This window comes from Euprymna scolopes, chromosome 26, assembly GCF_053919585.1.
Source record: "Euprymna scolopes isolate OS-2025 chromosome 26, ASM5391958v1, whole genome shotgun sequence".
NCBI lineage: Eukaryota > Metazoa > Mollusca > Cephalopoda > Sepiida > Sepiolidae > Euprymna > Euprymna scolopes.
The window spans coordinates 16145955-16159803 of NC_136507.1; the positions used below are offsets into that span (position 1 = coordinate 16145955).

The 13849-nt window shown below is 34.7% G+C and overlaps 1 protein-coding gene across 1 annotated transcript in view; it reads left to right on the top strand.

Annotated features, from left to right (window-relative positions):
• The first annotated feature begins 556 nt into the window (after nt 1-556).
• The window catches only part of LOC145247926 (IST1 homolog), a 60547-nt gene continuing 47254 nt past the window's right edge, over nt 557-13849 (top strand). Inside the window, exon 1 of the mRNA XM_080109565.1 lies at nt 557-979. Within this exon, the coding sequence (XP_079965691.1) occupies nt 711-979 (269 nt within the window). The 5' untranslated portion in view covers nt 557-710. The remainder of the gene's footprint in view (nt 980-13849) is intronic.

Sequence of the window (13849 nt, forward strand, 5' to 3'; positions counted from 1 at the left end):
CATCTCCAAAAATAGTGATCAAAATCAACCTTGTTGTCGTTAATATTACACCGCTAAAAGTCGTAAAAACATGATTTCCTAATATATGATCAATTAACGTGATTTTTGAAATATGACATTTTCGTTCCGTGATATAAAGATTTTTCTGTTTTTCTTTTAGGTTGAATTCTGGGCAGCGAACAACAACAAAAATAAATAAATGTTAATATTAGATTTTTTATATTTATTAATATCGTATACACAATAAAAATAACATCTATTATGAATCTGGCATTTTCCAATTCGCAATATGAGACATAATAAAAAGAATTTACAGAAAACTAAACGGAAAGCACGTAAACAAAACTAATTGTGATTATCTGCAGACGAAACCGGGTAGGAGCAACTTCCGGTATAGTATTGCAGAAACGACAACACAATCATCTTTGTACACGTTTCATTTATTAAGATAAAATGAACGTAAAATTTTTTGTATTTTTACAAAATATTTTCTTGGATTAAAAATTCAAGTTTATATACCTTTTAAAACAATTATTTTTTGTTTGTTTAGCATAGTAAGACCGGAAGTTTATGCGATACTATTTGGCTGCCTGAACACGGCTTCTCAATTGATATCGTCGCAGATACTGTAAACAAAACGGAATAAAGCAAAACTCCTATTCGCCTTATTATATTTTTTTAATTGGAATTATTCCTGAACTGGTTTCAAAATGTTCAGGACAGGACCAAATTATACAAAACTCAGTACAAATCTCCGATTGACGGTAAACAGACTAAAATTACTGGAGAAGAAAAAGACGGAATTGGCCCAAAAAGCTCGCCGTGAGATCGCCGATTATATTGCAAATGGCAAAGAAGATCGAGCTCGGATCCGTGTGGAACATATAATTCGGGAAGATTATTTAGTCGAGGCAATGGAATTATTAGAAATGTACTGTGATCTCTTACTCGCCAGATTTGGACTCATTCAAACACAAAAGTAAGTATTTCTTATGTAATTCTTTTAATCGCGTTTTTATTCTCAGAAGTTCTCGTAAGTTTTAAAATCTAGTTTATCTGGTTTTAATCGTATAAGAACCGTCCTCGCTTCTTCGTAAAATTTGCCTTTCTTAGTTAAGAAAAAAAAAAACCCTACTTGGGTGCCTTTGGATTTATGAACCCGCGATTTCCACGAAGTTACTCGGGTATGTCCGGCCCGACTGCCCGGCAGATGACGGGAAGAATCGGAAACGGTCGGCAAGTAGTTTTCTGGCATTTTTTTTTTTTTTTTTTTTTTTCTCAATGAATTACAGTGGTCCATTTTTGGTAAATTTTTACGACGTGCCCCAGCGTATTATAAACACCCCAACCTCATCATGTTAAGAACGGCTTTCGGAATAAACACCCTCAACCTCGAGAACTCTTATTAGGACATGGGGGTATTCTGAAAGCTGTAGTTAGCATGGGGTGGTTGGTGGTGTTTATACTACGCTGGGGCAGATCGTAAAAAATACCCCTTTTTTTTTTTTTTTTTTTTTTTTTTACTTAATGAATTTCAGTGGTCATCGCCATTGGGGTGGTGTAACAATTTGTGTTTTTTTGTAATAAGATTCGCCGGCTGTTTCGGATTATTACCGTCATCATCTGCAGGGGGCAGGGCAGAGGGCACACCCGAGTAATCGCTGGTCAATAAATGCAGGAGCACTCTTCTACATGATTTTTCGAATATAACATTTAATGATTTTTCGGCGCTTGTTCGGAATAGGAACAACAATCGAAAGCTACAAAATTGTACTTCCATTAAAAACCAATTGTTATCTTAAATGTCATGTAATTTGTAACCTATTACTACATTTACTCATGTAGAGAGTGGACTGGATCGGTGCTGGCTGGAATAATAACGTTATTTAAAAAGCCATTCTTAACATGGGGAGGGGAGGGTGTTTTGTACCAATTCTGTATTTAACCTTACAATTGAATAAAAAATTTAGAAAAAAAAACATAAAACTTTAATTAAACGTGGAAATACAATTTCAAAAATAGCGCGAATCACTCTCTGCATTAGCACCCTACATCTATTATTATATAAAACATAATTTTCACGATTCATTCACCCGCCATCATTTGGGGGGAGTGGAATAAATTTAACAAGGTAGACTGCAGTTACCTCCCCTGTTTATTGTGTAGGTATAACTTGCAATTTTTGTTCGAAAAATATTTCCATTAATTTTCTTTATCATTGTTCGTAATTTTTTAGTATTTTACTAATTTCAATATATAAGGTTTTAAGTGAAATTCAATATTTCGATTTTCGTCTTTATTCTGAACAAGCGCCGACTTTTTAAGTATTTTTGTTTATTTAATGTGGGTTGAATTCTGGATTTGCACCTATCTTGATCATTATAAGCGCATTTTCCCCCAAAATTTTTGATAAAATTGATTATCTGAAAATTTATTTCATGTCTTGATATAAAATTGTAATTTAATTTTGAAAACCTGTGAGAAATTTTCCACGTACAACCGCCATATTGTTTTTGGCCGCCTACATGTTTTGTAAGCCGGTCTGTCATTAGTTTAATTTGAATGCGCCAAATCTTGTCTTGGCGCCAATTTGTATTTATGTATTATTTTTTTCAGTCTGAGAATGAACACGAGAACCAGCAGACTCACAACAGTGGCGCTCTGTCTATTAGAGTACCAGGATTTTACCTTCTTGAACACCAAACAGTGGGTGAACGAAGGACATTTCTTTAAATACAGAGACAACATAATTGCTGAACTTATTCTACCTAATGAGGATATTCTACTGTGTTTGGCATGATATATTTGATTATAGGAAATTATTCCTATTTCTCCCAGAGACCACGAGGTCCCGCAATATGGCGTATTGGGCGCCAACATTCACACCGTGTTCACCATGTACAACATGGATCCTTCTAAAAGGAAACCTGAACTAACATTCCCACAGAGGAATCGAACTAAAGGCTCCATGCGTATGGATAGCAAATTCAGCCACTGTTTTTGCAAAGGACTTACCGTGATCAAAGGACTTTCATTTCTGATACGTTGTGAATAAAATTTGAGTTTTAAAGGTATGGCTTCGTCTGTGGAATTTCATTTGCTATCTGCAGGGAGGAAATTGGGTGTGTAGGGAAGAAATTTCTTACAAACCTAATCTTTTAATAGCTAGTGGCTACCTGTTTTTGGCTGACGTACACGAGTGAAGCCCCATAGCAAAATACGCATCGGCTCCGGTGTTGTACGTTGTGCATTCGAGGGAGTGTTCATTATTCTGAAAAGGAAAGGATTTTGGCGTGTGTGGCCGTGTTTTTTATTTTGGCTTGAAATTTGCGCTTTTCGGATCATTTTATGTTTCTAATAGGTGCATCTTCAGTTTAATTAACCATTTTTCCATAAGTGAGGTGCCGACATTTAAAATTTAAAATGCCGTTTAACATTTCACAGAAATTTTGTTTACATTGGGGAGGGGGGACGGTTGAGCGACTGCCTTCCCACCTGTTGTGAAATGTTAAACGGTATTCTACTCAGTAAATGTCGGCGCCTTACTTACGAAAAAATGGTTAATTAAACTGCAGAAGCACCTGTCAAACTACAAAAGTTCTATATTGAATCCCCCCCCCTAAAAAATAACGGAAAATATAAAAATGTTTTTGTAAACTTTTTTAGATCAATTAAAAAGCATTAAAAATTACGTAACAAAAACAAAAATGAATCACATTTTTTTTTTATTTTGTGGTGCTAGTGCAGAGAGTGATTCGCGCTATTTTTGAAATCGTATTTCCAAGTTTAATTAAAGTTTTATATGTTTTTTTTATTCAATTGTAAGGTTGAAGTATAGAATAGGTACAAAACACCCTCCCCTCTCCATGTTAAGAATGGCTTTTTAAATAATAACGTTATTATTTACGTCCAGATCACTCTCTGCACTAGTACCAATTTTGTTATTTCAAATGTCCGCTAAAAAGATTCCTTTGCGATGTGATAACGCATCATGTACAAAAACACTAAGTGAAATGGCATAAAATAGTCCCGGGTTCCATACAAACAGTAAATTTGCGACGGGTTTGATTATCAGATTCGTTGTCAGCAAGCTTGAATACACCTAAAAAAACAAATTAGAGTGGTCGGTGTTCTGTTGTAGCATAAGGTGCATTTTGACCAATGGTTTTATGTTCTTTCAGAAATGCTTTTGTTTTTGTAGTATGCTATGCGTAGTTTATTACTGTAGTATGTTTTGTAGTATGCTATGCGTAGTTTATTACTGTAGTATGTTTTGTAGTATGCTATGCGTAGTTTATTACTGTAGTATGTTTTGTAGTATGCTATGTGTAGTTTATTACTGTAGTATGTTTTGTAGTATGCTATGCGTAGTTTATTACTGTAGTATGTTTTGTAGTATGCTATGCGTAATTTATTACTGTAGTATGTTTTGTAGTATGCTATGCGTAGTTTATTACTGTTTTATTTTACTTCGGTCAAAGTTCTCAGAAATCAAGGGGCCCACAACCAGGGGCTAAGACTTGAACTCTATATGAGATACATAAATATTCGAATGTTCCATTAAAGTTCTTTATCTCTCAAGCACTGAGTTAGTAAAGAAATTGAGAACATAATTTTCCTCTCCCCAATTAACCATTTTTATACGTTGTAGTATATCTTTCATGTTGGTCTCATGGCCTTACTGGATTCCAGGACAAGAATTTATCTAGTCTGGTGGAGTATCCAGCTTCGTGCTATTACTTGAGGTAATATCACTTGGAGAAGGTGCACCATTCCTCGAAAAAGCTGTGGGGTAGCCGTAGTGAGGAGATCTTATTTGGGCTGCGAATACTATGTGATTTTGAATATTTGGTCAAAGTTTACTTCTATGGAAAAAGTATCCTCATGCCAGATTATTCTGACAAACCCCTGTACAGAGAGACCTTAGACACTCGAGGATAGTGTCTAGTAGGCTTTCAAGTTCTCTCTTAGTAGGCTTTCAAGTTCTCTCTTAGTAGGCTTTCAAGTTCTGTAGTATGTTTTGTAGTATGCTATGCGTAGTTTATTACTGTAGTATGTTTTGTAGTATGCTATGCGTAGTTTATTACTGTAGTATGTTTTGTAGTATGCTATGCGTAGTTTATTACTGTAGTATGTTTTGTAGTATGCTATGCGTAGTTTATTACTGTAGTATGTTTTGTAGTATGCTATGCGTAGTTTATTACTGTAGTATGTTTTGTAGTATGCTATGCGTAGTTTATTACTGTGTTCCAGTTAAATATAGTAAATTGCCAACAGTTAAGTAGAGAGAAAATGAAACTACTGAATATGAAAAATCTGAAAGTCTCACCGGAAGGTACTCATGCAGAGAGTGATCCGTGCTGAAATAATAACATTAATATTTAAAAAGCCATTCTTAACATGGGGAGGGTGTTTTGTACCTATTCTGTACTTTAACCTTACAATTGAATGAAAAAACATATCATAAAGCTGTAATTAAATGTGGAAATACGATTTAAAAAATAGCGCGGATCACTCTCTGCATTAGCACCAACCGGAAGTTACATTTACAGATGCAGTTTAATATCAGGAACAAAAACGGTCTTCTCGTGACGACGACCGGTTCTACACATGCGCCAGATGACGTCATGACCTGATTTACTTTAAATAGTTTAAAAACTTAACAAATTTCATGTACGTCGTGTTAGCTCAGTTGATTAGCGCGTTGGTTCATTATCTAAACGTTTTGGGTTTGAATCATGATGTGAGATGTCTTCTTTTTTTTTTTTCGATTTTTTAAATTTAAATATTGAACCAGTCTTATTTAAACCATTTTTCACGTAACATTCGTTTTTCAGGGTTTTTTTTTTTTTTTTTACTTCGCTTATCCACCCCCAACCACACACCCAAAAACACCCGGGTACACACCGATTTTTTAAATTTTAATATTGAAACAGGCTTATTTAAGCGATTTTTCACGTGTTCGTTTTCTGTTTTCATCGTTCCTTTGCCTTACGTTAGTTTGTTTTTGTTTTTTGTTTTTTTCGATGTTTTGATTACCCCCCTCCCCCCACTTAAGTTTTAACGTTGTTTTCTTTTTTACTTCGCTTATAACAAACAACCTTCGTCATTGACGTCGTCGTCGTAACGCTCGACAACTTCCGGGCGCACACCTGTCAATTTGATTCTTAAATAAATTCAAACATCTTTCAGTAACTCATTCTGGCTGGCCGATTTTATTTTCAAACTTTGCTTCAGGGCTTCGGGTTCGATCCTACCAACTGTTTCTTTTTTATTTAACACAACACACACCTACAAACACCCGGGCAACACCGGGTACCCCTGCTAGTATATATATAAAAGCGAAAGTGTGTGTGTGTGTGCGTGTACACTTTTTGTATGTCCGGCAAAGGCTTTTTTGAGGGGCACACTTGGTCGGGTCACTCCTTCTTAAAACTTTTTATATACTGTCTAAATCATAATATCTACGAGTTAGGAATGGAGGTCGTGTCTCTCTTTAATTTGCCCAATTTTTATGCGCTATTTTCAAGATTTTTTTCGATCGCCGCATCTTTATTTCACTTTTCAGTATAAAAAGGTGAAACTGTGAAAACGAATTTGTGTTCTCGGCCCTGTGTGCCAAGACGTCCCGAAATCAAATAAGGTTTGATCAATGCTGGGGGAAAAAAACCGTCATATCAGACAATTGCTATTCATTTGGTGAGGGAAACAAACAAATACGCAGAAACTGGCTTGCAGCACCAAACTTAAGTCGCATGATGTTTGACATTAGCTGGTTAGGTGTCCAGGTTTTTTCCCCTTTCTTTTCCATCTTCGCGTCAAGGCTTCGGGTTCGAGCCTACCTTTTTACCAAAACTTTTTTTTTCTGTTACACCTCCAAACACTTGGCAAACGTTTTTTTTTTTTTTTTTAAAAACAGGGTTGTTTTGATCTATACCCCCCCCCAAACACACACACCTCCAAACACCTGGGCAACACCGGGCACCCCCGCTAGTCTATAATATAAATCTCACCTGTCTGTTTAAATGTATGTTTGCATGTCTGCCTAAAACTTTCGACAGTGGCGATGGATTTTCACCAGATCAGTATCGGTTTGAAGCTTGATCCTTCAGATGACAAATATCGAAAAATTGACTAAAAACAATAATTTTTTCACCCTCAACTGAGCACTTTTCTACAGGTAGGGGTCGCTTTTTTCGTCTATATTTTCGAAAGTCATCCCCTCTTTTCGATTGTCTAGCCTTAATTTGAATCTACCTCACTTCCGGTTTGGTGATGGGCGCAATAGCAAAGATGTCACTTTTGGAAGGGGGGAGGGATCACGTTCTTTTCCTCCTTCACGGTACGGATTCGTGCCTGCCTATTACCACTTTTTTGCTCAACACACACCTCCAAACACCCGGGCCACATTAGTTAGTTTACTTATAAAACTCCTTGGGATATATTTTGTTTAAGTTTTGATTAGTTGGCTTGCTTAAATATGTAAAAAAAAAATATATTTCTTCCATCCAGTTCATTTCTTCTGAATCTCTCTCTCTCTTGCTCTTTCGTATGTATACATTTGTTTGCTATCCTTGTTCTGTTATAAATAAAACTTTAAAATCAAACCGGTGTTCGCATGGTTCTTAATCAACACTTGAATTCAATAGCATTGACAGAACATGGGTGAGAAAAGTAGATGCACTAATATGTGCTGATTAGGGCTATGACAAGAGAATCTTCTTTTCACTGTTTTGACTCTCGAGTATATATCCGACACACACACAGTTAATCCAGCGAGAACCACATCACTCTATATAAAAACATAAGATATTAACTGATATATACTCGAGAGTCAAAATAATGAAAAGAATATGCTGTTGTCATAGCCCTAGTGATACACTCAATGGTGCATGGTATTCAACACCTAGCATAAGGTGAAATTTCCAAAACAGAGCTTCTTTGTTTGTGGAACATATTCCCACAGGTATTCTTCCCTGCAGATTTAAACTTGGTCGTCAACACATTCTGCACTTGTGCATTTCAGGTTTTGAGGACATTTTTTTTTTTTATCTTAAACTTCCATTCGGATCGAGGATAAGGGTTAAAGAGTTTTGGGTAGACTATGAGACAACGGACAACACTGTGATGATCCGTAATCGTGGTCAAGTTTGATTATTTAAGAATACATTTTTCAAAGAATTTCTCCGGAACTGTTTAAAGATTAGCATAACTTTTAGATAAAAAAACAAAACACACATTAATTATTTGTACACTTATTGAATTAAAATAAAAATCTGTACATTTATTGAATTAAAATAAAAATTTGATGAATCTTGTAAGAAAATTGATAGACTTTAAAAGAAAAAAAAAAAAATTCTTTTTTTTTTTCTTTTTTTTTTTTTTTACAAAATTAAATTTTCATAAATTAAAATACTCATTAAAAGTTAAATCATTTGGAACAAGCATTCTAGGAATGTGTGTGGAAAACGTTTTTGTTTTTATAAAATTAAACTTGAATTATCTCCTCCTGTTCTGAGTGGAAATCTTCAAAAATGAAAACAAAAAAAAATATCTTCAAAAAGTGAAATGCGCAAGTGTCACAGATTGCTATCTCGAACCGTCTCCACAAGTATTTGAACTTAGGACTGACAAGTATTTCATCTCATTAATCCTTATCCTTCAGTGGCATCTGGCCTTAGCAAGTGGTAACCATTTATTTAAAAAAAAATAATAGGTTTAACATACTGTATTTTTATAAAATGCCAATACAGTGATGTGACACACGGAGAAAGTTTCCTATTAATAGACTTTATGACCCACTCTACATATGACTTTCATTCTTAATAAACCTCCACTCCTTTAAGTGGGTGTGGAAACTATTTGACTTACAAAATAATTTGTAAAACGAACTTTCTGACGTCATCAACGTGGCCTAAAAATACTGTTTTCTTGTGTATATAACTTTACCCTGGAAACCTGGAAGCTTAAAAACAATACCTCGTAATATGGCCAGGCCGTATAATCATATCTATCTCTATTTATTTATCTACTCATTTATTTTTAAATTTATGGAAATCGCTCTAGACAAGGCATGAAGCCACTTGATGTCAGTAGCTAAAAAATAAATATATAAAAGATAAAAAATAAGCCAGTGATAAGTGTTGACAGATTCTGGCTTAGTAAACAGCAATTCTTCCCCTTTTGAATTATATACTAGCATTTCAGCCTGGCGTTGCCCGGGTGTTTGAGCAAGAAAAAAAAAAAACGGTCAATTTTTTTAACTTTTACCCCTATTATGACCCCTTTACATTTATTGTTTTGGGCTCAAATCAAGTTAGATCCATGTCCAAGGAACCTATATCTAAAATTTCAAGTGTTTTTTTAAAATTGTCAGGAGTTTGGTAGAGTTCTCAAAGGTCAAATCGTTGAACTTCGACCCCTTAATAGCCAAATTTCTGGCCGAAAACCGATCACAAAGATTTTCCCAAATCTCAGTACCCTGAATATCAAATTTCGAGTCTGTAGACTTAAAATTGTCAGAGTTATTGTGTAGGGAAATGTACACACACACGCACACACAGGCACGTTCACTTTTGTAGATATATATAGAGAGAGAGATGTTTTTTGTTTTTGTTTTGATAGACTTTTTTTGAATGAATTCAATTCTATATACGAAAGTGCATTTTTGCCTAAATGCGAGTTGGGAATAATTTTCCCTTTAACCAATTTTGGTACCCTCAAATGGAGCGCAGCATATGTATCATTTTTAAAATATAATTATCCACTGACACGTGTTTTGCATCTTTTACTCATCAGAGTGACTGAATCTAGCTAGATTCAAAATCTGGGCCCCATGGTAAGAAGCGTAGCCCCCCCCCCTACCACTAGGCTCATGACTGAATGTGTGTGTGCATGTGTATATATATATATATATATATATATATATATATTATTATTTTTAAAATGTAATTATCCACTGACACGTGTTTCGTCGTCTACGACTCATCAGAGTGGCTGTATCTAAAAAAAAAATTTTTTAATTACATTTTAAAAATAATATATATATACCGCTCCTCATGCGAGGGTACCAAATTGGTTAAAAAGGGAACATTATTCCCAACTCGCATTTAGGTAAAAATGCACTTTCGTAAATAATTGAATTCATTCAAAACATATCGCTAAAACCAAAACAAAACAACATCTATATATATATATATATATATATATATATATATATATATATATATATATATATATATATATATATATATATATATATATATAGAAGGTGCCTTCAATAAGTTTCCAGACTTTTTCATATGGGCACTTTTATTGATGTACACACATGAAACTCTAGTCCCCTTCAAAGTAATCTCCTCTGGCTGCAGTGCACTTATTGGACCGTTCCAACAACTTCTGGAAGGACCCATGGAAAGTCCTCTTGTATGAACGAGCCAATGACCCTCATCACAACTGCTTTCATCTCTTTAAATGCCTCATAACAACAGCTTCTAAAATTTTCCTTGAGCTTAGAGAATAAGCAAAAGTCACAGGGAACAAGGTCTGGACTACAGGGAGGGTGAGGAACTGTCTTGATGTCCATCTTGGTCATGTCAACGTCTTTCTTTTTGACCTTCTCTGATCATTCTTGGGATAAACTTTGTGCAAATCTTCTAGATCTTCAGTTCCTCACAAATAATTTTATGTACAGTTCCCACACTAACATCGAACTGTGCACGTATTGTCTCTATAGACACACAACAATCCTTATCCATGAAATTCTGTATTTGGCCAATCAATTCTGGTGTTCTGATTTCCTTACTCCTCCCACACCTCTCATCATCCCTCACAGATTCCCTGCCTTCTTTGAATCTCTTATGCCACTGAAAAACTGATGCGCGATTCATGCAAGATGGTTCAAAAGCAGTCTGAAGCATTCCATATGATTCTGTGGAATTTTTCCAAGTTCAAAACAGAATTATATTGCATATCGTTCTTCTAAAGTGTCCTCATATCTAGATTGCATTTTTGAAATTCACCAGCTGTGACAATCAGGTTTTAGTAGGGTGTATTCCAATTCCTGCTGTAGCTGTTCATTTAAACCTGAAATCATAAAAATTGGTCAGTCATCTTATAAGCAATAACATACTGAAGTTTCAAGAGTCTACGACAATTTTAAATGCTTGTACAAAAAAGTCTGGAAACTTATTGGAGGCACCTCATGTGAGAGGGAGTGTGTGTGTGTGTGTATATATATATATATATATAATATATATATATATATATATATATATATATATATGATTACTTCATTTAATCACAAATTAATATACAACGATATAATTTTATGCGTAGATTTTCAGTATTTACTTTAACAGTGCTCAATACATAGGTAGAACTAGGTAGTAAGTTATGAAAATATATATTGCAATTAAGCTACACAGAACATTCCATGTTTCATTCTCATGAGAATTCGTCAGGCTTACCTGACCCTGACGAATTCTCACAAGAATTTAAAAAATGCTTACCTGAACCTGACAAATTCGTCAGGGTCAGGTAAGCCTGACGAATTCTCATGAGAATGAAACATGGAATGTTCTGTGTAGCTTAATTGACATATATATTTTCATAACTTACTACCTAGTTCTACCTATGTATTGAGCACTGTTGAAGTAAATACTGAAAATCTACGCATAAAATTATAAGCCTGACAAATCCTATAGTGGATGAAATGCAGAATATTCAGTGTAGCTTAATCGCCATATATATTTTATAAATTACTATATAATGTGTGTGTGTGTGGCGCAGAGGCTAAGAAATGAGCGTTGAGACTAGAGTTGTATGTTTTGGTTTTGATTCTAGCTGATGGTACCCAAGTCATATTTGATCTCACTACTATATATTAGGTTCAGTATAATAATCGATAGAGAATTATCTCTATTATAATAAATATGTAATCTGCATGGATTAAAATATCATATTTCAGCGTATCTTACGACCAGGCAACGCCGAGTAGCTTGCTAGTATTCATATAAAATCATACAATGATTTTTTTATTTTTTTTTACAAAGGAGTCCCCACATTTATCAAGGCTCGGAGGCCACTCAAGGATAAGGATTAATGAGTGTACAGTAGTCAATGGAATAATATCATAGTGATCGTTAGTAGTGAAAATTTGATGTAATTTAATTTTTCATGTATTTTTTAGAACTTCTAAGTAATCCAATTTACAAAATTCCCACTACTTATGTTTACTACGCTATAATCATATTGTCTAATTAACCTTTATCCTCGAGTGGCCTCAGGGCATTGATAAGTAATTAGTCCTGTGTAAAAAAAAAAAAAAAAAAAAAAAATTTTAATTTTTTAAAAACATTGGGTGGAAGTGCCTTTACACACAAAAAGTGTTTTTACCAAACATTGCATCAATCATTTTGTGAATGAGAACATGCAAGTGTCTTCATCTAAAACGACATACGAATCAAACAAGTGAGATTATGCAAATGGTAATTATATAATAACTACAGTTTTTTGGGGGGTTTTCCCCCCCTTACCGTTAATGTGAGAAAAAGATGGGCCCGACTTCTGCATTCTTTCATTTAGAAGGATCTGCATTCACCTCGCATCCTTACCCTCATCGCACCTCTCAAAAAATGAAGAACAACAGTTCTCTTGCCGGAGCTACGTACTTGATATGCCTTGTCGAATTTGCCTTTCAGACAAGCCGATAATTAGCTAAACTCAAAATCCATCGCAGGTGAAAGAAAAAAAAAAATGTAAACGTTGACCCATTTCTTTAAAACAAAAAAAAAGTTTTCAATAAAATTTTTTGCTTTATTAAATGATTAAAGTCAGGTAATGTCATTTCATGTTGACCTGCTGCTTTTGACAGGTACACGTTAAGACTTCACTAACTAATTAATAAAAAAACTAGCGGGGCCTGTGTAAATTCCACAGAGAACTGATTCATGTTAGCATTCTGTAGATATTCAGCGTAAATGGAGACTCTCTGATATGATTGTAGCTATTTTGTTAAAACTGCAAAAGTATTTATCCAAGCTAGCAGGGACGCCCGGCATAGCCAGGTCATAAAATATGCTTAATATGATATTTTATATCTTGCAGATTTCATCTATCTATATATCTATAAAAGTGAAAATGTCTTTGTGTGTATCTGTGTACATTTCCCTACCAAATAACTCCATCAATTTTCAATCTAGAAACTCGAGATTTGACATAAGTAGTATTGAGATTTGGGAAAATCTTTTTAATCGGTTTTCAGCCAGAAATTTGGCTGTCAGGAGGTCAAAGTTCAATGATTTAACCTTTGAAAACTCTACCAAACTCCCGCCAATTTTGGGTCTAAACACTTGAAATTTTAAGTGTAGGTTACTTGGACATGGATCAAACTTTTTAATTTGATTTGTGCCCTAAAAAATAAATGTTAAGAGCACAAAATTGGGGTCAAAGTTTTAAAAAAAAATTGACCTCTGCGATCTCTACCAAATTATTCAGCCAATTTCTGGTCTAAACATTTGAAATTTTACATAAAGGGTATTCAGAGATAGGGCAAGCTTTTTAATTGTTTGGGTCGAAAAGTTGAGCTGCCAAGCGGTCAAAGTTCAAAAGATTTGACCTTTGCAGTGTCTAGCAAACTACTCAGCCAATTTTGGGTCTAAACACTTGAAATTTATACATAACGGGTATTCAGACATGCAGCAAGTTTTTTAATCAGTTTTGGAGCGAACATTTGGTTGCCAAGAGGTCAACATTGAAAGAGTTGACCTTTGCAGATTTTACCAAATTCCTCCGCCAATTTTGGGTCTAAAAAACTTGAAATCTTAGATGTAGGTAACTTGGACAGGGT